This window comes from Alligator mississippiensis, chromosome 15 (assembly GCF_030867095.1).
Source record: "Alligator mississippiensis isolate rAllMis1 chromosome 15, rAllMis1, whole genome shotgun sequence".
Lineage (NCBI taxonomy): Eukaryota > Metazoa > Chordata > Crocodylia > Alligatoridae > Alligator > Alligator mississippiensis.
Window position 1 is genome coordinate 17,183,517 of NC_081838.1, and position 26,135 is coordinate 17,209,651.

Genomic DNA, 26,135 nt, shown 5'->3' on the forward strand with positions numbered 1-26,135 from the left:
GGCGGGGCGGGGCGGGGCGGGGCCGGCCGAGGCTCCCGGGAGCCGCTGCTGCCTCGGCGTGCGGCCCGGGGAAGGGGCGGGGAGCCCAGCTGCAGCCTCCAGGGCGCGTCGGGACCCGGCGGGGTCTGGGGTGGGGGTTCAGTGCTGGGCAAGGGGAAGGGCGATCGGGGGCAGGCAGAGCTGAGCCGAGCCCCCACGGCCCGTGGCATATAACTAGCTCCAGCCGTGGCCTGCCATACCCCCTCCCTTGCTCTGCCTCTATACAGCGCCTAGCGCAACGAGGTCCCGGTTGCAGCTGGGGCCTCAGGCCCCCGCAGATGAAACCTCCCGCAGAAATGCGTGCCTGCGGGCATGCCGCGAGTTTGTCAGGTCTCAAAACGCCCAGCGCCGTCAGCCTTGTTCGCAGGCTCTTTCGCTGGCAGGGAGGCCAGGACTGGGGGGTCCTAACAACCCACCCCCGAGAGACACGGTGCAGGAAATGCCGTGCCCAGGGGTTTCCACGTCCGCGTACAACCAAGTACACGCCGCTTGCTGCCCTGTTCTGGTGTCCGTCGGGTGACGTGTCCCCGCATTGTTGAAGCCGGTTGCCATAGCACGCTCCAGGGGAAGGCGTGTGTGAAGAAACCGGACCCTCCTGGGCCATCACGGGGACAAGCCTGCCAAGGAAGAGAGTCAGGCAGCCTTGCCCTCCCCAGAGATCCCCCTCGCTTCCCCGGGCCACCGCCACATGCTTGGCATGGTGCTGGCCCGCAGCTTCTGCTCCAGACCCCGACACGGTCTGCGCCTCTGTGCCCAGGCTCCCTGTGCTTTGCCACCAGTAATGAAGCATTAGGTGAGTCACGCTGTTTAATCGCTACTTTTCTGCTATGGAAAACACTGAGGGGTAGACATGAAAAGGCTCCCGTGGTTTTCAAACACTTCAGTGCCCAGATGCCAGGCAAAACCTACCCCAGGGGGGTTAAGCCAGGCATCCCTCAAATCAGGGCTAGACCCCAGGTGTCCAGGGCCGGGTCCTCACAGGCAGCAACTAACAGCACCAGCATGAAAGACACGGCCGGGATGCAGAAGCTTGGTCCTGCCACCCTCCCACCCATCAGCCCCCCCAAAACCATACCATTTTAAATCATTCTTTGGGTTTCACCCTTGGTTTTCCCAGCTCTGCTTTTCTCTGCACCCGAAAGACCTAGGAGCCGACTTGTTTTTTTGGGAAGAAACACTGCTGCCCCCAAAAAAGAGCAGGGGTGATGTCCTGCTGGATTAAATTAGCCGTGGGGGCTAGGAGCACGGGGATGAGCAGCCTGGGTCCGTCTCGCCCAGTATTGTTTCCTATGCCAGCTGCTTTGGAGAGAGGTGCAAGTAACCCAGCAGAAGGCAGCTTTGCAATGATTTGGGGAAAGTCCTCCTGTCCCCTGGAGCTTAGAAGGATCTTGGGGTTAAATCTAAGCCCTGAACTGTCCCTGGACAGGCTAGACCCATGGACTTAGCATGTGCTTAAGCAAGCCAGGTCACACTCCTCTCGTCTTTTGCAGACCCATGACCTGTCATTGCCAGCATCAACGATGGCATCGGTAGACCCTGCTCCATCAGAAGCTCAACCCCCAGACCCTGCGGTCTCCAGGAAGAAGATGAAGAAAAAAGAGGAGAAGGCCAAGGCGCTGGGGGAGGCCGAGAAGGAAGAGGACAGGTCTCTGAGGAGCCGGGCAGAGATTGAAAGCCTCACCAAAGCCGGGCACCAAGCCCTGTTGGTTGGGGATGCCCAAGAAGCCTTGGCTTGCTTCAAGAAGGCCTTTCTCCTGTCGCTGGATGCTCCCAACCCACAGGTGCAGAAGGCCTGTGCGTTCAATGTGGGGGCCGCCTACGTGGAGAGCGGGAAGCCGGAAAAGGGCCTGGAGTTCTTGCTCAAGTCCCGGCCCACGGAGGGGGAAGCCGTGGAGCACCTGGGGGACCTGTACTTCAACCTCGGGGCAGCCCACGAGGGCCTACAGGACTTCCCCAAGGCCCTGGAGTATTTCCGCAAGGCATCCGGTCACTACTGCTCCACCCAGGCTGGCAACCAGGCTGGCGCCTGCATGAAGATGGGCTACTGCTACCTGGGGATGCAGGACTCCACGCGGGCAGCCCAGTGCTTCCAGCAAGCCGGGCTGGCCTACGCCGAGGCCCAGAGCCTGGAAGCCGCGGCCCTGGCCCTGAACGAAGCGAGCAATTGCATGCTGCAGAGCCAGCAGTACGGGGCCGGAGAGATCGTGGAGGTGCTGAACAAGTGCCGGCTGCTGTGCGAGGACATTGGCGGCAAAGCCTTGCTAGGTAAGAGGGGCTGAGGGTGACCGGCCATACCAGGCTGGCACTGTGCAGAGCCCTTGTCATTGGCATGCACCTTTTTTAAAGTGTCCCAAAACTGACTGTAGTCCCGTTCAGACGTAGCATGTTAAAGCGAGAGGCACCCACTGTGCTCTCCCTTAAGACCACAAGTGATTGTAGGATCACAGAAAATGAGGGTTGGAAGGGACTTCAGGAGGGCACATCTAGTCCAACCCCCTGCTCAAACCAGGACCAGCCCCAGCTACATCATCCCAGCCAAGGCTTTATGGAGCTGGGCCTTAAAACCCTCCAAGGATGGAGATGCCACCACCCATTCCAGTGCTTCACCACCCTCCTCATGAGAGAGTTTTTCCTAACATCCAACCTAAACCTCCCTTGCTGCAAGTATCGATCATACCCTGCACTGCAGCAGGGACACGCATCCTATGCATGCTCACTTTCTTTCAGAGGCTTTGCCACCTCTGTGTTTCTCCTCTATCTATCGCTGGACTAAAAGGGTAGGATTGAGCTTTCCACGTGGAAAAGTAACTCAGGGATTGATCTGGACTGAAAACCGTTGCAGTCTGACAGGCTCTATAAGGATTAGACTAGACCAGAGTATTGTATGAGCTCTCCCCATTCATCCAGCTTAGCGTCTGCTGCAAAGCTGCCCCTAATGATTCCCTTCTAGTAAAGCAGGCAATGCCATGGTCCCAGGGAGAGATTATTAAACACTGGGGGTGTCTGGGCTGTTATGGAGAGTCCCACAGGAGGGAGCAGGGGTTTGCGACTGTCCCCACTTCTTTTTCCCCGCTCTGCAGAGAGACTCTACAACGACATGGGCCTCAGCTACTCCCAGCTCAAGATCTTCTCCCTGGCAGCCGAGAGTTTCGAGAGAGCCCTCCTGCTGTGCCAGACTGACCCAGGTGACCGGCGCAAAGAGGCCGTGGTGCTGCAGAACCTGGGGGCTGCCCATAACACCCTGGGCAACTTCCACCTGGCTCTGGAGCTGCACCAACGGGCAGCATCTCTGCACAGTGAGTTCCCATGGGGCTGGAGCCCAACCCTTTGGGGTTCCTAAATCTGTGTGTGCAAAGGGTGAGCGCTGGCCCCAGATCCCTTGATCTAGACCCCTTAGTATGTGCTACAGGTCTGGTCCCAGATCCTTTGCTCTAGAAACTCTCAGTCCAGAACATTTGCTGGTGCTAGAAGGGGGATGTGGGTCTCTGGGTGGCTCCAGCTAGGTCCCCTTAAGTGCCAGAAGAAGAAACCACAGATCAATCATGTTCCCCTCCATTTTATCTGCATGTCCCTTGCACACCCCTGATGACATGAGCTCACCAGTGGTCACGCTGTAGATCTCCAAGTCTGTCAGATGCAACTCTACCCCACCTTGCTCTCCATCGCTGTCAGACCCTGCCCCTCTTCTGACACAGCCAGAAGTGGTGTGTACAGGCCCTTTTCAAATCCTGCTTTCTACCACATCCTGCAGCAGTGAGTCCCCCAGTGCCACGTTCAGGACTCTGGACTGACACCCAGCTGGCAGGGGTGGATTCTGCCCCCAGCCAGGATAACTGGCTGTGTGATCCCAGGGAGCCAGCCCTGCCAGGGGACGTGTCCATGTCCTTCCAGGTGTGCTGGGGAACAGGAAGGCCCAGGGACAGTGTTTCAGCAACCTGGCATATGCGTTCAGCCAGCTGGATGACCACGAGGCGGCAGGGGAGAACTACTTACATGCCCTGCAAGCCTTCAAGGATGTGGGTAAGGTGGTGCTCTCTATCACTGGCAGTCACAGTCTGCTGCCATGGTGTAGACAGGACCCCACATCAGAGGGGCCAGTACGAGGCTCTGCCAACTGCCCCGTCCTCTGAGCCCCTCTCCCTTCTCTGTCCAGATGACCTCCTTGGGCAGTGGCAGGCATGCGAAGGGCTTGGGGCTTCCTGCTTCCACCTGCGAGACCCCGAGAAGGCGGTGATGCATTACAAAGAGGCGCTCATGTTGCTTTCCAAATGCCAGGTAAGGGGCAGAGAGAAACCTCTGCATGGAAGGCACGGGCCTCCCACACAAGTGACCCGTGGGTGGGCATGTAGATGTGAAGGCCCATAGCAGTGTGCGGGGGCCCCAAAAGGGGACTGCTGAGCTCCAGGCATAGAGACCCATGCTTTCTGACCCCAAGCCCCCAGGGCCAGCCCTTGCCCTCCCCAATCTCTGCCAGACTAACAGGGAAATGGTGGCCCTCACCAGACTGCTGACAGAGAAGCCCCTGGGGCTCCGGTCTTGCTTGCAAAGTGCTTTGGATCTGCCAGGCAGGACAGGATTCAGGATTTTTATTTATTATATATATATATATATATATATATAGGAACACATACACAGAGAGAGAGAGAGCGAGAACATTCCAGGTCAAATTAGCCAAATCAGTTCCAAATTATATCAACTGAGCAGAACTCAGTTGTTCCAAAAACCATATCAATTAAGCAGGTAGAACTCAATTGTTCTAAACACCTTGTATGGCGCTATCCCCCTGAGACTTGTAGGCAATGTAGGGCCCCTGCAAAACACAGACGGTAATCTGGTGGCCACGCCAGACAAGAAAGCTGATATTTTTAACAGTTTCTTTGCCTCTGTTTTCCTGAACAGGGACTGGGATATCCCACCTACCAGAGGTAGGGACAATCTTGGGGATAGCTCTATCAAGCCTTCAGTCAGTGCAGATGTAGGTCGGGATCTTCTGACATTTTTAAATCTGCAGGTCCAGATGCCCTCCACCCAAGGGTGTTGAGGGAGCTGGCAGGGGTCATCACAGAGCCTTAGGCCCGGCTGTATGAGCATTCGTGGTCATCTGGCCAGGGAATTGGAAACTGGCTAATGTCCCTATTTTTAAGAAGGGGAGGAAGGAGGACCCAAGTAATTATAAGCCTGTAAGCCTCACCTCGGTGCTCGGGAAGCTCTTGGAGAGGATCATCAAGGAGCACATCTGTGAGGGGCCTGCAGGGGAGATCATGCTCAGGGGCAATCAGCATGGCTTCACCAAAGGCAGGTCCTGCCAGACCAACCTGATTGCCTTTTATTGCCTTTGTTACTTGGTTATGGATGATGGTGTCGCCATGGACGTAGTCTTTCTAGACTTTAAGAAGGCCTTTGACACTGTCTCTCACCCCATCCTCATCAATAAATTAAGTGACTGTTGCATTGATGCCTGCACAGTTGGATGGGTAAAAAATTGGCCGATGGGGCGCACCCAGAGGGTAGTGGTGGACGGGTTGTACTCAGCCTGGCAAGATGTGAGCAGTGGGGTACCCCAGGGCTCGGTCCTCGGGCCCACACTGTTTAACATCTTCATCAGCGACTTGGACGAGGGGGTGGAAAGCACGCTGCCCAAGTTTGCTGATGACACTAAGATGTGGGGCAAGGTGGACACACTTGAAGGGAGAGAGAGGCTGCAACTAGATTTAGACAGACTACAAAAGTGGGCAGACGAGAATAGGATGGGGTTCAACATAGACAAATGCAGGGTGCTGCACCGTGGGACAAGGAATCCACAGCATACACACAGGCTGGGGAGTTCCCCTCTTGGAAGCACCAAGGTGGAAAGGGATCTTGGAGTCATTATTGACTCCAAGACAAACATGAGCTGCCAATGCCAGACCGCAGCCAGCAAGGCCAGCCAGACCTTGTCATGCATCCAAAGGTGCATCTCAAGCCGGTCCAGAGAGGTGATCCTCCCCCTCTATGTGACTTTGGTCAGGCTGCAGTTGGAGTACTGCGTCCAGTACTGGGCACCGCACTTCAAAAGGGATGTGGCCAGCCTGGAGAGGGTTCAGAGGAGGGCCACCTGCTTGGTGAGAGGGCAGCAGGACAGGCCTTATGAGGAGAGACTGAGGGACCTGAACCTGTTCAGCCTCAGCAAGAGGAGGCTGAGGGGGGACCTGGTGGCTGCCTACAAGCTCATCAAGGGGGATCAACAGCAAATAGGCAGAGCCCTTTTCTCCCCAGCGCCACCTGGGGTGACAAGGAACAATGGTCATAAGCTGATGGAGAATAGGTTTAGATTAGAGATCAGGAGGCAATATTTTACAGTTACGGTGGCCAAAATCTGGAACCAACTTCCCAGGGAAGTGGTCCTCGCCCCTACCTTGGGCATGTTCAAGAGGAGGTTGGACGATCACCTGTCTGGGTTCTTGTGAACCCAGCATTCATTCCTTCCTGTGGCAGGGGGTCAGGCGAGATGATCTGTTCAGGTCCCTCCTGACCCTAGCTACTATGATACTATGAAACTATGACTTCAGATGCTCCCAAACCCATTGGCAGGTATCCTGGAGAGGATTCAGGAACATGAACTGCTGCACCCTGAGCTGCTCTCCCCATGACAACTGCAGCTCTGGAGCAAAGCAGTTCTGCATCCTGACCTGGCTAGGATGCCTGAGGCCCCTGGGACTGGTTTGAGCCCCATTAGGGTAGCTGGAGTGAGCCCTGTCCAGGCAACCGCAGCTCTGTCTAGCTAGCCTCTGCCTCTCTCCTCTGCAGGATGCCTCTGAGACAGCTCAGGAGCGGATTGTGAACAAGCTGGCCGATGCCGTCCAGTACAAGCTCTCCTTGGACAGCCGTGCCTGCCACAGAGGAAGCCTTGCCCCTGCCGCCCCTCTCGTGAGTCCTGATGGGGCTGACCTCTTGGGTCCGAGTCTCTACTGAACTAGTCCCCTTGGCCAGAACCCCTCCATGAAGCCCACCGGACTCACCCACCCCTCCCTCCTGTCTCTCTGCCTTATCCACCCACCCCTCCAGCTTTACATGCCCCACGCCTCACCTCTACAGCCACAGCCCCCTCCAGGCAGTGACCATTTCTCTTCCTCTCTCCCCCGCCCCGCAGAAGCACTTTCCTGGGAAGCTGCAGACGTCCAGCCAGGTCCGCTTCTCAGCAGCCCTGCACCATGAGAAGGGCCGCGAGCCCCAGACACCACGCCAAGGAAACCATTTGTAAGTAGAAGAGGGTGGGCAGCGTGCTGCCCATAGCCCTGGAGGCTTCCCCCTCCCATCCCTCGGGGGGTTAGCCACGAGGCCAACCTCCCTCCTCTGCCTGTGGCAGGCTGCCACCAGCTCAGCCCCAGGAGGAACTGTCCTCATCCCTGCTGGCTGCCCTGGTGCCTCAGAGACCATCTCCCCCACGAGGGGCAGCAGGTGTCCCCTGGCAGGCAGGGAGACAGCCCCTGCAGAGGCCAAGCCTCAGGGCTTCAGGTAAGAGACTGGAAGCGGAGGCTGCAATAATAGCACCAAGTTGGGAGTGCTACTCAAAGCCTTGCTGCACTTGGGGCTGTACAAACCCAGAAGAGAGCTCTCCCGGCTCCCAGCCTAGTGCATTGGCTGTAGAAATCTGCCTGACTGTTGACCCTTCTCCTTCACAGATGCGGGACTGGCTGCACAGACTGCGGGCCTGGCGGAGGGATGCCAGCTTGAGCCCAGGGACCCCAGCTGCCACGTGGCACTTGGGAGCAGTCACATGCAAGAGGTGGATGCCTCTAGCAGGGCCCCCATGTATTATAACCAGCCCCAAGCAAATAGGTGCGTAAAGAGGGAGAGACAAACACGTGCACACATTCACCCATATGGCACCTGGTTCAGAATGAATCCCCAGTGGCAGGCAAGGGCACTGCCTCGTTAAATGGGGTAGTGCATAGTGATGGCCTGGCATGATGCACAAATTGCCATGAGGCCCCAGCAGGTGCCACAGAGCTGGCCACAGAGGGAGGACTTCCAGTGAAATATGGAGATCAGTGGGAGGGTTGCATTTGAACCTAAATAATATACAGATTTCTCTCTAAAGAAAGAAAAAACCCTCCATAATCACTGTAATATGATTGTTATCCATTTAAGACTCAAAACAGGAATCAGACTAATGCTAATTAGTATCTCATGATATTGGATGCAAGATACACCCAAGGAAAAAACAGCTCATGACACGGTGATATCAGCCATTAACACGTTTGGGGTTAGGATTTAATGGGAAGACGTAGATTTGAATTCTCCCGGCTGCAAGGAGAATTCAGGCCTCAGTCTTGCCTTCGTGTTTCTGAAGCTGCATCACGGCAGCCTCAAGCGCCCAGATGTCTTTGCTCTGTCCTTCCAGCAACCTGAACAACACGTACCTGCACCCAGACCCCTATTACCACAACTGCCTCCAGAACGGGAGACTCCAGCCCTCGCTGAAAAGTAAGTATCAGAACAAAACACGGATGGTGCAAAAGCAGGACCAGGCTCCTGGTTCTCCACGGCCCTACATGGGAATCAGACTAGGTGTAGTGGTTGCTCTAAAGGACTGAAAGAGCAGCAAAAGATGGCTGGACAGGCAAGAGAGAGGCCTTTGTAACAGACCCCAAAGCAGATAGTTTGCTGGAAAAGTGTCTCTGGGACAAGAGATGTTGGAACCAAGAATGAAACTATGCCCTGGAAGACTTGGGCATGGAATTGAAGCCTTCCAGAGCTGGGGAAATGCACAGGGCTTCCCTTAAGCTCCAGCTGCAGGAGTCAAAGGATCAGGAGAATCTCAGCTCTCCTTTTAAGAAAAATATTCTAGCCTTTTCGGCAGCAAGGGGGGGGAAGGGCTTGTAATCCTGGCCTGCCTGTAACTGGCAGCTGACTGCACACTGAAAGACACCCCAGCATGTGCTGGTGTTTAACATAATTCCTCATGGTTTTTAAGCTGGATTTGTCATCTCAATGGGCCCGATTCCCTTTGAATGCTTGGAGGGTGACAACACTGCATTTGCACCTGTATGCTCCCAAAGCAGAGACAGGCAAGGACACCCCTGAGCTCTCTACCCAGGAACATGGGGCTGCTCCGGGTTATAGGACATGATCAGGGACATTTAACTCCCCAAACCAAGCTTTAAACATTAGAGCACAGTACGGGAGCAGTGTGGTGGGCACAAAACTGACTCTAGCTTTGCTGCTCAGATCCCACAAGCCCTATAACATCCCCCAGTTTCCCTGCAAGAGGCCCAGTAGCCTCCAGAAAGTCACCCAGTCTTCAACTGGAGCCATCAAGAGACAACAGGCTCTCGAGTGCTGACCAGTCAGAGGTGGGATGCGGGGCAAGGTGGGCTGTGGTTCTGGTCCAGGTTGGCAGCTCCGATGCTGCCTTTTCCAAAAGGCGCCCATGGGAACGTTAGCTCGGCATGCTGAGATAAGCCACTGGGCCACATTGTATGCCAGCTGCGATACGTCCGGGTATGCAAAGCACTGCAGCAACTGGCAGCTTCCCCCCTTGCTTCACAGGCCTTCACGAATATGAAACCCTCCGGCTACGGACACGGATGCTAGAGCAGTGAGTGAGGTGGCCCTGTTCTCTCCTGTCCCTTGCAGCCCCATAATGTCTATCTTGATCCTCTCTGTAGCCCCCTCAGGGCTTTGCAGACAGGTATCCTCTCCCCCTCTGCCTTCTCTCCAAGCTCATCCTGCTACTTCCAACTTCTCCTCCTGTATCACGTTCCCCAGACCTTGGATCTTCTTTGTTGCTCTCCTCTGGGCTCTTTCCAAGGCATCCACATCTTCCTGGAAGTGCGGTGGCCAGAGCTGGACTCAGGACTCCAGGCGAGGCCCTGCCAGTGCTGGAGACAGCAGAAGAATCACAGAAAATGGGGGTGGGAAGGGACCTCGGGAGGTCACATCTAGTCCAACCCCCTGCTCAAAGCAGGACCAGTCCCACTAGATCATCCCAGCTAAGGCTTTGTCTAGCTGGGTCTTAAAAACCTCCAAGGATGGAGACTCCATCACCTCTCTAGGTAACCTGATCTAGTGCTTCACCACCCTCCTAGTGAGAGAACTTGTCCTAATATCCAACCTAAGCTTCCCTTGCTGCAACTAGAGCCCCTTGCTCCTTGTTCTGTCCTCTGCCAGTCCAGCTCCATCCTCTTGGGAACCACCCCACAGGGAACTGAAGGCTGCTATTAAATCCCACCTCTGTCTTCTCTTCTCCAGAGTTATTGCTTTGCACCAGTACTGCTCAGCTGACTCATACCCAGCTTGCATCCAGCAGCCTTCTCTGACTTGCTGCAGATATGCATCAAGCTGACAATGCAAAGGGCACTAAGACAGAGAGCAAATCCCTCTTTCTGGCTGAGCCCAGCTGAGCCCCATCTTCTTGTTAGCACCCACTAGGCTCAGCAGCTGCAAGCAGTGCCCTGCTCCCTGCCCCAAACTACCCTGCGAGGGCTGCAAAACATGCCCAGCCCCATGCCCAAAGCCAGCAGGCAGTAGCATGCATTGCCATACCAGTGGCATTCATTTCTCCCCTCCTATTTGCTCCCTCACAGGCCTACTGCCAACCCCACTAGCCACATCCCCAGTGAAAGGCAGGAGCCCTGGCGGTGGCAGAAGAGGAGCCGGTTCAAGTCCATCCTATGCACACTCATGTGAAGGTGAGCAGCAGAGACTGGACTTCCATGTGGGGTGAAATGGGGCCCCTTTGGCACAGATTCAGAGCCAGATCTGGGTATACGTTACCCCCCTCCACCTCCAAAGCTTCCCGTAGACCGCCTCCAACCTGCCTGCTGTCTCTGCCCCACATAGCTGCCCCCATCGTTGGCACAAGGTGCTTTTCCTCTGCAAGCCTTGCTCTCTGGCTCAGCCTCCAAGCCTCTGACTTTCCAGCTCTGCCACTGACATGCCGGCAGATGGCTTTTCCCACACCGCCAGGCTGGACATGGGAGGCGTGGGATGTGGTCAGACTGGAGGACATTAAACAGGGTACAGTGCTCAGGTGCTAGCACAGCTGGAGAGCTCCCTGCATCCATGCAGCACCTGAAACTCGGCTGCAGCGACCAACAAGAATGGTGCAAAGGCATCTTTCTTCTCAGGCCTGGTCCTTTCCCCCCAGGTCCCTCCATGCTTTGCACAGACAACTCTTGTTCTTTTCTGTACAGCCATGTGCACATGGCACAGGGATTAGCAGGAAGGCTCATTTCAGAGGCTCCAGGGCACTGGGCGCAGGTGCTAATTGCAAATGGCAATTACCCCCTCTAGACCTCAGCTGCTTCCACTCAAGGCACCAATAGAGACACCTGGTTTGCTGGTGCCAGGGTCCGACACATGCCTTCTCCTTGCACTTGTGAAAATCCGGGGGGCTGCTTATTTCATGAATCTCCCCCCTTCACTGGATCAAAGCAGGGCTGAACCCTAAACCTTTAACCCTGAGAACCAATGGAGACACCTATGGGTTTCAGAACAGGAGCCTCTAGCACTTGAGTGGTGCTGGCAGCCATAGTACACTGTTCTATTACAAGAAGATAGTGATTCCCTGTGTACCAGTGGGCAGAAGGGGCACTGCCATATGAGGGGCTTGATGGAGCCAGGTACAAATGCAACATGTGGCCCTTTTTCAGGGCACGGCCCGGGGGGAACTTGATGGAGGACCCCAAGACTTGTTCCACTATCAGCAAGCAGGGGTGCGGGAGCTTGTGAGCTCTTTGGAGCAGGGGATGGTGTCTCACGGTGCCTATGTGCAGCCCCTAGCACACAGGAGCCCCAATCTTGAGGGGGGCATAATAAAAAATCCCAATGGCCTGTTCTCAGAGAGGTGTTTGTAGCAACAACTGCTCCGGACTCAGATGCCAAGTGCTGTCACAAATAAATCTGTTTTGTATGGAGTAGCATGGAGTCACAGCCTTTTTATTTGTCACCTTCTCCTGGGTGTCACCCAGACCCCATGCGCGGTCAGCTGCCTGCAGGGGGTGGAAATCACCCCTCCATGTGCACCACTACACCCTTTACCCCCAATAGAAACCTCCATAGGGTCAAACATCCCCCAGGGAGAAAATACAAGGATGCCATCTCCACTCAGCAAGTCTGGCTGTGTTTGACCCCCACCTTGTTGTTAAAGGACCCACGAGAAAAGCTGCTCCCATCCTTGCAGCAACCACAGGGAAGATGCCATCTTCTGCGATCCCTGCCTGTGGAGGTGTCTTGGGATGAAGAAGGGGTTTTGCTTCCTGGGTTCATCGTGTGGATCATGTCCGCACACCTAACAGTGCTGACATGGCAAGGCACCCCACTTCACCCTGAAAGGATTTCATGGCACCCTGGTTGAGAATCGCTGCTCTAGATTGACCCAGAAAAAAAGCTTTCAGGGGGTCATTTTGCTGCACCCACTGCAACATGAACCCCAAGGGCTACTTCGAACCATGCAAGCACAGCTATGCACGTGGGAAGTTTCCCATGTCACAGAGGTTTGCCTGGGGGCCGCAAAGTCAGAGCCTTCTCTTGCCCCTAGCCCTGGAGAGCAAACTGAACTCCGTGTTAGTAAGCAACAGCAGGCGTGGAATAGTCATTCCCTTTATTTACTGCAGCATTTCATTGGTAATCCCGGCCATGTCCCGTTAGCAGCTCAGTCAGATGCTTTGGGCGTCTGTCTTCTTCTGCTTGGAAGGCCAGAGGCTGAGATAAGCCAGAGGTGAAGACCCTCTGGGAGCCTGAACAGCCCCTCATCTGTCTGCAGGCATTGCTATGGATTTGCCTTCTCTCTCCAGCATGCGCAATCCCCACCGAAGCCCCTGTGTATCTGGAGTGGATCATACCTGAGCCTGACAGGGCCTGCGTGCTCTGCGGGGCTCTCGTGCTCCGGTGTGCACAAGTTCACATACTCACTCACACTCAGGAGATCCAGGGGCTTTGAACACACAGATGTGGCCGGGCTCAAGCAGCCAGAGGAGTGTCTGTATCTGGCTCCAGCCCAGCCTGGAGCGGAGGCCGGCCCATACCCAGACACAACAGGGCTGGAACAGCTGAACGAGTTTGCCCTCGGACTTGCACGCTCGGGGCTGCTGAAGGCAGGACCGCTGGCATGACCCTCCGTGTCTGCCTTCTTGGTCCCAGGGGAGCTGACGAACCCTGAGGCGAAGGAGCTCGTGTAGCCAGAAGTGTCTGCATACTCCGCGGCCACGGGGCTGTCGTATGGGGAGGCCGAGCCATCCTCAGAGCGGCTGGTATATTCAGAGAGGCTGCTATACTCCGAAGCCGAGAGGTCCATGAATTCAGAGGGGCTCATATAGTCAGAGGTTGAAGGGGTGGCATATTCGGTGAGACTGGTGCTCTCGGTGTACTCGGAGGTTGTGAGATCTGTGGTTTCGGACAAGCTGGTGTATTCAGAGGCTGTGAAGTCTGTGTCTTGGGATGGGCTGGTGTATTCGGAGGTTGTGAGATCTGTAGCTTCAGACAAGCTGGTGTATTCGGAGGCTGTGAGGTCTGTCTCCTGGGACGGGCTGGTGTACTCGGAGCCTGAGAGATCTGTCATTTCAGACTCGGAGGCGGCGAGATGCGTGCTCGGGGAAGGACTGATGTACTGCCAGAGCGGTGTCCCGGGGCGGGCTGATGTACTGGGGGCCTGTGAGATCCGCACCCCGGGGCAGACTGGTCTCTCGGGAGGCTGCGAGAGCTGTGCGGGGCCGGGCTGGCGCGCGGCGGCGGAGAGCTGCGATCGCGGAGGGGCTGGTGCGCTCAGAGCCCGCGGGCGGGCTGCGGGCAGAGGCTGTGAGATCCGTGCCCTGGGCCGGGCTGGGGCATCCAGAGCCCCGCCGGGCCGCCCCGCCCCGCCCCGCCCCGCGCCTGCTCCGTGCGAGGCGGGCGGAGCCGCGGGCGCGGATCGGGACCGGGATCGGGGCCGGCGCCGCATGTCCGGGCTGCGGGCGCTGCTCGGCCTCGGCCTCCTGGTGTCCGGGCCCCGGCTCTGCGCGGCCGCGGGCGGGGGGCGCTGTCGGGCCGCGGCCTGGGGGCGCAGCCACAGCCGGGCCATGGCGACCCCCGGGGCCACGGGGGCCAAGTACCTCAGGTAGCGGCGGGGGAGCGTGCATGGGAGGGGGGGCGGGAGATCCGGGTTAGGGGGTGCAAGGGGAGCGTGCATGGGGGGAGGAGATCCGGGTTAGGGGGTGCAAGGGGAGCGTGCATGGGGGGCGGGAGATCCGGGTTAGGGGGTGCAAGGGGAGTGTGCATGGGGGAGGGGATCCAGGTTAGGGGGTGCAAGGGGAGCGTGCATGGGGGGAGGAGATCTGGGTTAGGGGGTGCAAGGGGAGTGTGCATGGGGGGAGGAGATCTGGGTTAGGGGGTGCAAGGGGAGCGTGCATGGGGGGAGCGGGAGATCCCAGCTGGGGGTGCAGGAGATGGGTGCATGGGGGAAGGACAGAAGGGATGGATGCTACTCTAGGGAAGGGGCATCCCATCCCTCCCGCTCTGGTCTCAGTGCTGCCTTTGGGAGCCAAACCTGGCTGCAGAGCGGAGGGGACTCAAACTTACAGCCCCCCGGGCGCTACTGGGCTGCACCTGGGCAAGGGGCCCTAGCACCTGGCAGCCGACAAGGCCTGGCGTTTGCCTGCTCCAGGCTGGGGCGTCCACGGGCTCCTGAATGTCCCCCCTCCCCACTCTGGTCTGGTTCCCAGTCTGGAACTGGGAGGGTGTGGAGGAGATGGGGCAGGGTTGGGAACTAGGCCCCACAGGTGGGAGCTGCTTGAAGCTGGTGGGATTGGGAGCATGAGGCCAGCCAGAGACGGGAGTTTCCATGTCCTGGGAAGGTTGGACATTTCCTCCTGCCTTGTAGAAAGCTCTGGGCTTGTCCTGGAAGGACGTACCCTGCCCTGCCATCCTCTGCCCGCTTCCCTGCTTCATGCCCCCCACTGAAATGTGGGGCCCACAGATCTCACCCCTGTGCAGCAGGCGGGACAGGACCAGCCCTGCCCAGGAAGGCAGCAGTTGTAGGGCTAGCCTCAGTGTGGCTGTCCTGCATGCCGTGCCCAACCCCCACCACAGGACACCCCCAGCGGGCAGGACGCAGGGTTTGACTCACCCGCACAGCAAAGCCAAGAGCCTCAAGATGTCGGTTCCCCTCGCAGCCAGCAGGAAGCCCAGGCCATCGACCAGGAGCTCTTCACCGAATACAAGTTCAGCGTCGACCAACTCATGGAGCTGGCAGGGCTCAGCTGTGCCACAGCCATCGCCAAGGTGGGTGCTGTAGCATCAGACACCCGTCAATGCAAGCTATCCCTGCTCTCGGGGCCAGGAGCTGCCCCACTGTGGCTGTGACCTGCCAGGGACGGGCAGGAGCTCTGTACGTGGCCTGAAGGCAGCCTGGTTGGGTGTTAATGCTCCCACGTTATATAGGCACTGCCAGAGCAAGGGGTCAGGCCAGCTGAGATCACTGGGAGGTGACTTCAGGCCTGCACTAAGCAGCCACAAAGAAGGAACCAGGCTACAAAAACATTGGGGAGGTCTTCTAGGAACATTTCACCCCTCAAAACCCCTGACACGCAGCCACCTCTGGGGCGGAAGTAGTCAACAGGACACAGAACAGTAGTGGGAATGGGTTACAGCTGCATCTCTCCTAGCACTGCCTCTGTCTCCTGCTGTTTTAACCTATCCCCTCCAGGCCTACCCGCCCGGCTCCTTCACCAAACCCCAGCCCACTGTGCTTGTCGTGTGCGGCCCTGGGAACAACGGAGGCGACGGTTTGGTCTGTGCGAGGCACCTGAAACTGTTTGTGAGTCTCTTAATGGGCACGTACCAATGGTGAGGGCTTATAGCCTGGCCAGCCTCACCTGTGCAACTAGGCAGGGCCAGGCCTGGCTGGTACCTGGATGGGAGACTGCCTGGGTGGGTACGAGTTTGAGTTATCCCAGACTCAAGTCATCTGTCTCGAGCTGATGCTTCTCCCTCCAGTGGGTATTAGTTTATGGGTCTGTGCTGAGACTTGGCCTGTTCCGAAGTGTCCTTACCCGTGCTGCATTGCTGTCCTGGCAGGGCTACGAGCCAACGGTATACTACCCCAAGCGCCCCAGCAAAGCCCTGTTTGAGGATCTAACTACTCAGTGCCAGAAAATGGACATCCCCTTCCTGCCTGAGTTCCCGGCCGAGGTAGGTTCTGCGCCTTCCTTACATACCCGGCTGTTTTCCAGACACCCAGAAACGCAGGGCAGAGGGGCTGTGCCTATCCAAAGTCCACCCCCACAAGCCCCAGCCTCAGTCATTAAGTATTTGTGGCATGCTCCGAGGTCCTCAGCAGAAGGCTGAGCCAGCTGCCAACATTACCAAGTCACGGGGCTGCCAGGTCCATCTCTTGGGGGGCCGTGTTTGTACACCACCGAGCACCAAGGGGCTCTGAGCTGTGACGGGGGGCTGCATGGGTTGCAGGAATAAGTTAAATGTTTTAGATTTGTTGCTAATCAGCCGGGCCCTCTGAGGGTCCCCTGCGCTCAATCGCTGCCCCAAACCACCTAGAGAACAAGGAGAGCGTTTAGCAAGCAGGTAAATCAGGAGATGTAGTGCTAAATTATTGGACTTATGCTGGGGGAGCCAGACGACACCCTATTCTTCCCCAAAGACACTGGTCTGAGTCTCCTCCTTCCCCCTGCCATGACCTCCTTTGCTTTATTCCTGATTTACGCTGGTCTAAATGGGACTGAAGTAAAGATTTGTAATTATTTCATCACCCCGGCTTTGTTTGGCCTGATGCTCTGTGAACCTACTGTCTTTGTTGGAGCGACCCTGGTTTTACCCTGCGTGGGATCTGAGTCGGGCCCAGCTGCTGGGATCCCTTAGGCTGTGCATGGGGGACTGGGACCCTGGGCCTTGCCACCCCCTAACGGCCTGCCCCTGCTTCCAGGCGATGCTGATTGACGAGCTGTACGGGTTGGTCGTGGACGCCATCTTCGGGTTCAGCTTCCAGGGGGCCGTGCGGGAGCCTTTCGGCAGTATCCTCAAGACCCTGGCGCAGGTCACTGTCCCCATCGCCAGCATCGACATCCCGTCTGGTGGGTTCTCCCCAAAGCTTTTCTCTGGGCCCATTTGCTGTCTCTCGGTCTACTGCAGCTTCCAGGCTGCTGGGCTGATTTGGACTGGCTGGGCCAGGCTGGAGCTTCACTCAAAGACAGCCAGCTTCCTCCAGAGGAGCTGGGAAACAAAAGCCAGGCTTCCTTCCTAACCGCTGCTGGTTGCTGCCCTGATGCATGGGGATGGACTGTGGTGATTATCTTACTTTCCCAGGGAAAACAGGCAGTGAGCATGACCCGAACAATCCCCTTGGGCAGTAGTGCCACGTGGGGGGGTGAACGGGGCACGGACCCCAGGCACTGCCTAAGGGGAGGGTGCAAGGAGCTGGGAAGGAGAGGTGCCAGAAGCAGCTGCCCCCCCCCACAAACAGTCTGTACTTCCTGGCCACACACTGCAGCAGCATGGGTAACACGTCTGGAAGTGCAAGGCAGTCTGGGAATTGTAGTTTTGCAGTGTGCTCATGCTCTGCTGCTGGGGCTGATGGGAATTGCTCCTATTTTTTTGCTGCCAAAATCAGTTTTTTTTAACCCCCTGACATGGGCTTTGGCTACAAAAAACAAACGGGGGGAGGGGTGAAAGTTCTGCCCCAAAAAACTACAAGTCCCAGAATGCTGTGCACTCCATAGTTCACACTGCCTGCACAAGCTGCTACTGCTAAGCGCTGAAATAGAGAGATCATCCAGTCCAACCCGGGATCGAACCTGTGACCTTGGTGTTAGGGGGTAAAGCTGAGAGAGGACTGCCCCAGGCACCAAACATCATGTGTCAATCCTGGGTCCAGAGGAGGGCCACTCGCACAATCAGGGGGGCAGCAGGGCAGGCCCTACAAGGAGAGGCTACGAGACCTGAACCTGTTCAGCCTCCACAAGAGAAGTCTGAGAGGTGACCTGGTGGCCATCTATAAACTGGCCAGGGGAGACCAGCAGGCAATAGGAGAGTCCCTGTTCCCCCGAGCATTACTGGGAGTAACAAGGAATAACAGCCATAAGTTGACAGAGAGTAGATTCAGGCTAGATAGCAGGAGGTGCTACTTCACAGTCAGGGCGGCTAGGATCTGGAACCAACTTCCAAGGGAAGTGGTGCTCGCTTCTACCCTGGGGGTCTTTAAAAGGCTAGTTAGACACCTTGCTGGGGTTGTTTGACCCCAGCATCTTTTCCTGCCCATGGCAGAGGGTCGGACTTGATCTGCTCCAGTCCCTTCCGACCCTACCACCTATGAAACTATGAATCCAGGGGCTGTTTGAAGTGTCTCCAGCCCTGTGCTAGTTGGAGACTTAAGAGACTGGGTCAAGCCTTCTCTGCCAGTGCCAGACCCCCCTGGGGTGATCGGTGCAGTGCCCAGTGCTGGAGGGCTCAGCAGAGACCTCAGGGCTCCAGGGCACCGTTAACCCTGCCTGGTGTCAAGGCAGCTCTCAGGCCCCTGAACAGACTAACACCCCACCCCCATGTCTTCCAGGCTGGGATGTGGAGAAGGGCAACCCTGACGGGCTCCAGCCAGACATGCTGATCTCCCTCACGGCACCCAAAGCAGCAGCACGGCACTTCACCGGGCGCTACCACTTCTTGGGGGGAAGGTTTGTGCCGGCAGCACTGGAGAGGAAGTATGGGCTCAACCTGCCAGCATACCCTGGCACCGACTGCACCCTTCAGCTCATGTAGTGCAGCCGGGGACGGGGGCAGAATGGGAAGGGTAGTCTGATGCTTCTGCAAGCATCCTGCTAGGAGGGGGTGCTGCCAGGGCTTCTATGCTGCACAGCAGGGACCCCATCCTGCCAAAGTTACTCAGCAGCAGGCGACAGGAGCCAAAGCCCTCTGCCAGTGGTGGGGGTGTTCACATCCCAGCAGCCAGCTTCAGCTCAGCCATGCAAGGTGGGGGGGTGGCAAGGAGAGTAGCTCTGTAGAAGCCAGTAGCCCAGTGCCAAACGCTGCATTTTGCCCGTTCCCAGTTTGTTGTCCACACATACACCCCTCTGTTTCACTGCAATAAAGATTTATTGTTGCTTAAAACCCTTGTACTGAACTGCCCCCACCATGCTTATGGTGCAAAATCCAGGGCAAACCCAGCCTTGGCTTGACTCAGTTTGGCTCTGCTCTGCCTTCAGATCTGAGTGCCAGGGGGCCCCAGCCAGGCAGGTGGGGGAGGAAAGTGCCGCCGTGTTAGCTCTTACAGCCACAAGCATCTATCTCTGTTGACCCCACCAGGGTTGGGAGGCGGGAAGCAGAGGCTACTGGTCCAAGAGCCGTGGGTCCAATCCAGGGGACAGTACTGGGCACCTGCCAGATCCCGCAGCTCCCACCAAGCGCCAGGATCAGGCCAGGGCATCCACAGCAACACCCCAAGACACGTCTGGCTCATTCACTCCACCTGCCGCTGCTTCTTCTTTTTCCTCTTGGCCTGAGCAGTGCCCTGCTCCAGTCCTTCTGGGCACCCTGTTGGCTGTTCCACCTTGTCCCCCAGAACCTCTCCCTGCTCCTCCTCCTCCTGTCTCCTTTTCTTCTTCTTCTTTTTCTTCTTCCTGGCTTTCTCCTCCTCCTGCCCTGGGCTCCTGGGATCCTCGTCTTCTACTACCCTCTCCTGGGATCTCTTGCACTTCTTGGCTCTCTTCTCTCGCCCTGCTGCACAGCTTCCCTGCAGGGCCAGGGCACTGTCCTGCTTGCACTCCATGGCACTGCCCATTGGCATCGCCTCTTTCTGCTGGTACTTGGCCAGGAAGGCTTGCTCCTGCTCCTCCAGCCGGGCCAGCTTGGCACTCATGGTCAAGCCGTGCCGGGCACCCCTGCCAAGAATGCATCAGGCCAGGAGTGAGCAGGAACCTGCCAGCCTGAGTGCCACCACGTGGCTCTAGGGTATTTCCTGCCCACCCCCACATAGGCCCTTGGGCTGGATCTCCAACCCCTTGCTCAGAGGGAGGATACAGGATACTGCCAAGGTAGCAAGATAGGCCCCCTTGTTGGAGGGAAGCTTGGTAGGGTCTGCCTACACCAGGGAGGAGCAAGGGCTGTGGTACAGGCTCGCCAGGAACCAGCTCCTGGGTGATGGGCCCAGATGCTGAGTGCTTTCTGCCAGGCGTTGTCCTGAGGAGGGTGGGCAGAGGATGGGCCTGTGCTCCAGCCCTGTAGTGGGGGGAACTATTGGAATTAACCCCTGGAAACCCTCCCCGCCCAGGGGCTCCAGGCTGGGAGCTGGAATGGGGGAGCCTTGGAGCCCCCCAGCTCCACCTGGCAGGGAGCAGAGAGCTGCTCAAGGGGTAAGAGGGATCCTGGGGTGTAATGAACAGGCCAAGGACACGTGGGGTTCCCCCCCACACTTACTTGTGTGCAGTGCGGCCCCCACAGACCTGGATCAGCTGCTCGTCTGTCAACCTGGGGGACAGAGATGAGACCCAGTCACACAGTCTGGGTAAAGACCCAGGCCCGGCCCACCCTCCACCGGAGAGCAGTGCAGGGCAAGGAGGTCTCTGTCCCCGCCACAGCTGTGTAGTCAAGTCACGTGCAAAGCACCCTGGCTGCACACAGCTTAGGGGAGTCACCCTGCCTGGCAGCTGCAGCCTAAAGGCCCCTCTCTCCTCCCCAAACATCTTAAGGCAGCAGCTGGAGGCTGGGGTCATGCCTACCCAAAGCAGAGCACCAGGCCCAGGAGAGGCCCCCAGCTCCTCTCTTCCATGGAGCACAAGGGCCAGGATGGTTGCAACGGAGGGGCAGGAGGTGGATCATGCCTGGGGTGCTACTTACAGGGGAACCAGTGTCTCATGGCTCAGGCAGGGTGGTGACACCAAGACACAGCCACCAGCGTCTACCCAGGGACAATAGCAATGTCCAGGATCCAGTCCTCCAAGCTGAGCTGTAGCCCCAGGACTCAAAGCAGCCCCTGGCACCCCTTAAGTACACACCTCCCGGCAGTGGACAGGTCCAGCTTCTCCTCATCCTCACTGCTCTCCGATGAGGGTGCCGGCTGCACGGGTTCCTCTCCTCCTGCCGTCAGTGTGGCCGCCTGGGTCAGGAAGCAGCAACCAGCAAGAGCCAGGGTTAGAGACTCCCCTCAGAGCAAGGCTGGGGCGGGGGCTGGAGGGAGCCCCAGGAGTCCAGGAGTGGTGCTGCAGAGCGGACTGAGCACCAGGCCTCTTGCGTGCAAAGGAACCAAATAGTCTCCCCTGCAGCCCCAGCTGGGAAGGGCTTTCACCTGCCTCTCCCTAAACCAGGCTGTGGTGCTTCACCCTAGAAGCAGCTGGATTCCAGCGCCGGGCAAGCCATCCGCTGTGCAGCCTTGTTGTGCATGGTCTGCCCCAGAAGTGGCTGCAATTCTGCATGCGAGGGGGGTTTCCGTGAGCTCCCACCCCTGCCTCTGGGTACCTTCACAAAGCGGCCATACACCAAGCCTGCAGCACCAGGTGGCCTCCGCGGTTTCTTGTTGCTGATGCCTGCCTCTGTCTCAGACAGTGTCTTCATCTGGACGCCATCCTGGCAGGGGAAGACGTGCTGTGATGGAGCCCTGTCTGCACCTCCCACCCCACCCCAGTTGCAAGGCACTAGAGCTGCGGCAGTCTCTACGAGGAAGGCTCAGCCCCACCCACGGTGCAAGGTGCTGTACGAACATGGGCAGGCCCAAAGACTTTAGCAGTCTCAAGACCAGAACAAAGACAGGAAACCAACAAAATGCCCCTGCAGGCAGCAGGGCTGGTCCATGGCTGCAGCTGCCCTAGACCCCAGGTGTCCTAGGGGTAAGGGGGTGGAAGGCAACAACCACATACCCACTCCTCCCACCTGGCCCCTACTCCCGGGTCTGAGGCATGGATGGCAACGCCGGATGCCTGGGTTCTATTCTCCACCACTGGGCGGCTTTAGGCAAGTTGCGCCCCCCTTGGTGCCTCAGTTTCCCCAACCTAACTCCTTTCTGCCAAGCATTTTACCTCCTCAACCTCCACAGCGATGTTAGCGGCTGACTTGTTGAAGACATGGTCCCACCAGTGGAAGGTGAACTGCTCGGCCGGGTCATGGCCCACCTGGGTGGGGGAGGGAAGAGCTAAGAGGATGCAGCCCTTTGGCAATGCAGGACAGGGGTGGAGGATAAGGAGGGAAGAGGGGTGGAGGGGACAGCTTTGCCCAGGAGCCGACACAGCTGCAGAGGTGGCCCTGGGGCTGGAGGGAGGGGGCAGCACGAAAGGCCCCCAGTCTGTCTCCAGCCCGTGCAAGGCACGCGGTCCTTGGACACAGATGCTGCCTGGTTCACTCACTCACCCCTGCCGTGTCGCACTTGACCTTCACCTTGATGGCCTCCGCGATGCCATTCTCCTTCTTCCCCAGCCCTTTGCCTGCAAAGCGCAGGGGAGGGAGGGTCAAGGCAGGGGCCGAATCAAGGACCCCCGTCTCCCACGTCACAGGCCTCTGCTTCTCCAGCCTGCTCCACAGCAGGTCTGTCCGCCACCAGCCCGGGAAGGGACATGCGCCAGAGACCCAGCAGGACCCCCAGCGCAGCCAGGAGATTGCTGTGGAGCAGGCCGGCCTGCGGAGCCTCCACCCTTGGAAACGTCTCAGCTGGACACCCCCTTGCACACCCCACACTTCTCCCCACCCAAACTCTCCATCCATGCTATGAGTGTGCAAGGAGCACGGGGCTTTCTGGACCAGACCCAGGCTCCTGTCTGCAACCCGGGGCAGCCCCAGCTCCGTCACAGCCGCGTCGGGGTGACGGGACAGCCAGATCCAGCCCCGTTTGGAGCCCAGCGAGGCTTCGCGGGTCGAGGACACCACGAGCACGCGGCCCTGCTCCGTCATCCACGTCCCCTCGGTGCGGGGACCGGGGAGATCCGCCGCGCGCGCCGTACCCCGTTTCCAGCCGTGCCTCTGCAACTGCTGCTCCGCGAACTCCATGCCCTCGGTCTTGTTCCCCGTCACGGGCTCCAGGCCGCGGGTTTCGGGTCCGCTACGCGCCGGGCTGCACGGAGGAAGGGCGGGCAATAAGGACCGGCGCCGAGTCCCGCACCAGGCCGCAGGGAGGAGCTGGGCACCGCAGGAAAGGGTCGGGGGTAGGGGGCCCGGCTTGGAGCAGGGAGGGAGGGCAAAGCCGCGGGGTCTAGGACCCGGGGCAGGATCGGGGCCCGCCTGGGGCGCCCGGCGGGTCGGCGCGGGGGAGCGGGGCCGCGCTCACCCGGACACGTGGGGCCGCTGCCGCCGCCATCGCGCGGAAGCACCGCCCCCGAGGGGGCGGGCCCTCGCCTGGCCCCGCCCCCTCGGGCGGACCAATAGGGCCGGCGAGTGACTCTAACGTGCCGCGTGCCCATTGCTGCAGATCTCCTGTCACCACACACACACACACACACACACACACACGCGCGCGCGCGCGCGCGCGCGCGCGCCCCTGTGCATTTGCCCACGCACAACCGCAAGCCCCCTACACCCCTCCAGTGTGGGGTCTGCACACACACGGCTCTTATATAGGCTAATGCGCATTAAAGTGCACGTGTAGACACGCATACATGTGCACTTTAAAAGGTAATGAGCCTTGTGACTCCGGGAAATCCTTGGGAGAGAGGCCCGGATGCCTTTAAAACAGTCGGACCTTGATTTAGGTAGGTATCCGTGTCGTTCTCAGCCGCGCTCCTCTTTCCCCTACAAGAAGACATGCGAAAAACGAGAACTCTTGGTTCCAAAGTGATACCTTGTATTAGACCAACTGGAAAATGGCAGGGAAATTGTCCTTTTCTGCAAGCTTTTGGGATCCAAGTCCCTTCGTCAGGCTCTGGGAAAAGTGTAGCTGGTACAAGATGGTAAAAAGTCCCCATAGGTAGGAAATAAGCTTCATTTTTGCACAGAGGGAGCTGAAGGTGGAAGTCTGTCCCCCTGGGTCCATGAGAGCGTCTTTGCGAGCTGTGTTGAGTAGCTCTTTGATGTGTTGATCAGGTAGAAATCCTTCCCTGGAAGTGTCAGATGGCCGGCAGGGAGGTAAAGAAACTTCCTTGCTGTTCTGCAATGAAGTTTAAAGTCTTTCCCGTACACACACCCCTGTGCCAGGTGGTCCGGGCAGCTGCGTCTCCCCAGCACATCTCCATCCATCCAGTGGCTGACGAGGTGCGATCCCAAACAACACAACGGTGCCAGCAAATGCTCCAAGGACACTATCAAATGCTTCTTCCACTTCTCCAACTTGCCTGGCTTGGAGGGAAGGTTTTGCTCCCTCGTTACAAACCCCAGCTTGGCCGCTAGAGCTGAATCCTATCCTGGTAAAGCCCTCCTAAGTGTAAACGGGGCCTGGATTATCCACTGGTCCTAGGGCAAAGTGAGGTAGAGAGAGACACCAGGAGAATCAGGCCTTGCTGCTGTTACTCAGAGCGACACAGACCTTGTTTTATGAGCTTCCAGCCAACTGGAAGGACACAACCCGTGGCGGACAAGACCAGCCAGAATCACCCTCCTATTCTGGACGGGTCTAAAACAGGTCTGGAGAATGATGATTGGGCCAATGCTGCTGAAACAAAGCCAGGAAACCCTGTGTAGAAAAGCTGGTCTAGCACAAAAGAGAGGGTGTGTTTACACATGCACTTTAATGAGCATTAGCCTATTTTAATTGTCATAAAAAGTACTCTTTAGTTAATGCACATTAAAATAGGTTAATGCGTCTTAAAGCATCACCAAAAACTGTGGGTGCCTGTACACAAGTGTGAAGGCTGCTCTGACGCGCTGTAATTACTGATTCATTAAGCATGGCAATTACCATGCTCCACCAGCTTCCCGCGTCTCGTATATCAGCATCCCCACCTTAAAAATGGCGGTGGGGGGTGCTTGAACTAAAGTTTGAATGAGCTTTTAGTTCAAGCACCCCCCACCGCCATTTTTAAACGTGGGGACACCACTCTAATTAAAGTGCCACCCCCTCCACCCTCAGAGCATGTGTAAAAGTGCCCCATACTCTTTAGTTAATGTGCATTAAGACAGGCTGACGCCCGTTTTCCTAGTGCCTCACAAAGGAGGCGCTATATTTAATGTGCATTAACTACAGCACATTAACGCATGTGTAGATGTGCCCATTAGTCTAGATCGGTGGTTGTCAGCCTTTCTTAGACTCCCATCATTAGGCTCTTCAGCAAATGCCAGCTCTTAGTCTTCACACTTAGGTTTTTTGACAACAGGAAACTAATACAGCACGTCTCCTGGTGCAAAGAGCTCCGAACGATCGGGGCAGGCGAGAAGGCTTTGGATGCTCTGGATTCCTGCTTGAAATCTCTGGGCGTCTCTTGTGAAGCGTACATGCACACCTGACAGTGCTACCACGGCGAGACATCCTGCAGCACCCTGGAACGGATCTCCAGGCCCCTCAAGGGTGCCAAGGCACCTGGTTAAGAAGCACTGATCTAGATCTTCCCAGTTAATCTAGAACCAATCGTCATCTAAACCCAGACTGGGCATCCCACACCAGACCAGCCAGCCACTAAGGTTCTCCAGGAGTAAATCAAAGTACCCACCATCCTTTTCTTTCCCACACACCCCATGGAAATGGGGCCAGGAGCTCAACCCAATGAGTTTGTGACCACCTGTGGGTGGGAGATCACCTGCCGAGTAGCCCTGGAGTCTGATGCTTGCGCACACTCGCACGCGCAACTGTGCCTCCTCGCCGTGCCACGTTAACGAGCTGCTCTCACTCCCCCTCTTCACATCAGCATGGAGCCTTTTCCTCTTCATTAGGGAGCAGGAAATGAGGCCTCTCAGCCTAATCAGAAAAGGGGGAGCCAATTATTTGGATGCTATATTCATTTAGGCCCTCCCTGGATAGTTCCACCCTTTTCCTGGTGTCATGGTGACCGCTGCCATGGCCACCAGCGGAAACCATTAATGAGCTGCTAATATCCTGGACTCCAATTAAACCCCTTGGGGGAGAGAGTAGCTCCATACATCCTCCTCGCCAACACCCCCGAATTGAACCAGCACCCTCCAGTGCTGAAGGCAGAAGCTACAGCATGAGCTAAGGACCAGGGCTGGGGTGGGAGCGGACTGGGACCCTCTGCCAATGGGGCACGTGAGGGATGCCACCGGCACGTCAT

General features: G+C 57.4%; 3 protein-coding genes across 5 annotated transcripts; 2 read left to right on the forward strand and 1 right to left on the reverse strand.

Annotated features, from left to right (window-relative positions):
* The first annotated feature begins 42 nt into the window (after positions 1-42).
* TTC24 (tetratricopeptide repeat domain 24) lies at positions 43-11,942 on the forward strand. Of its 3 annotated transcripts, XM_019484837.2 has the most exons (12): positions 45-832; positions 1,530-2,304; positions 3,120-3,335; positions 3,931-4,059; positions 4,193-4,314; positions 6,826-6,945; positions 7,169-7,275; positions 7,385-7,533; positions 7,701-7,857; positions 8,423-8,505; positions 9,571-9,619; positions 10,608-11,942. In XM_019484837.2, the coding sequence occupies exons 2-12, from the start codon at positions 1,560-1,562 to the stop codon at positions 10,708-10,710; spliced, it is 1,980 nt and encodes a 659-aa protein (XP_019340382.1). In that variant the 5' UTR covers positions 45-832; positions 1,530-1,559; the 3' UTR covers positions 10,711-11,942. The 3 variants fall into 3 exon arrangements, with proteins under 3 accessions (XP_059575407.1, XP_019340382.1, XP_019340383.1); XM_019484838.2 differs by lacking the exon at positions 9,571-9,619 and having other exon boundaries at positions 47-832; XM_059719424.1 differs by lacking the exons at positions 7,385-7,533; positions 8,423-8,505; positions 9,571-9,619; positions 10,608-11,942 and having other exon boundaries at positions 43-832; positions 7,701-7,834.
* A 1,988-nt stretch (positions 11,943-13,930) lies between these two features.
* NAXE (NAD(P)HX epimerase) lies at positions 13,931-19,110 on the forward strand. The gene is made up of 6 exons (XM_059719426.1): positions 13,931-14,116; positions 15,171-15,279; positions 15,704-15,814; positions 16,075-16,188; positions 16,937-17,084; positions 18,560-19,110. Exons 1-6 carry the CDS (start codon positions 13,959-13,961, stop codon positions 18,760-18,762), a joined length of 843 nt encoding a protein of 280 aa, XP_059575409.1. The 5' UTR covers positions 13,931-13,958; the 3' UTR covers positions 18,763-19,110.
* Positions 19,077-26,135, reverse strand: LOC102577060 (G patch domain-containing protein 4). Its single transcript, XM_006266474.3, has 9 exons — positions 26,131-26,135; positions 23,249-23,329; positions 22,926-23,035; positions 22,339-22,412; positions 22,011-22,103; positions 21,454-21,561; positions 20,994-21,094; positions 20,416-20,466; positions 19,077-19,880 (listed from the first exon to the last, which is right to left on the reverse strand). The coding sequence occupies exons 1-9, from the start codon at positions 26,133-26,135 to the stop codon at positions 19,460-19,462; spliced, it is 1,044 nt and encodes a 347-aa protein (XP_006266536.2). The 3' UTR covers positions 19,077-19,459.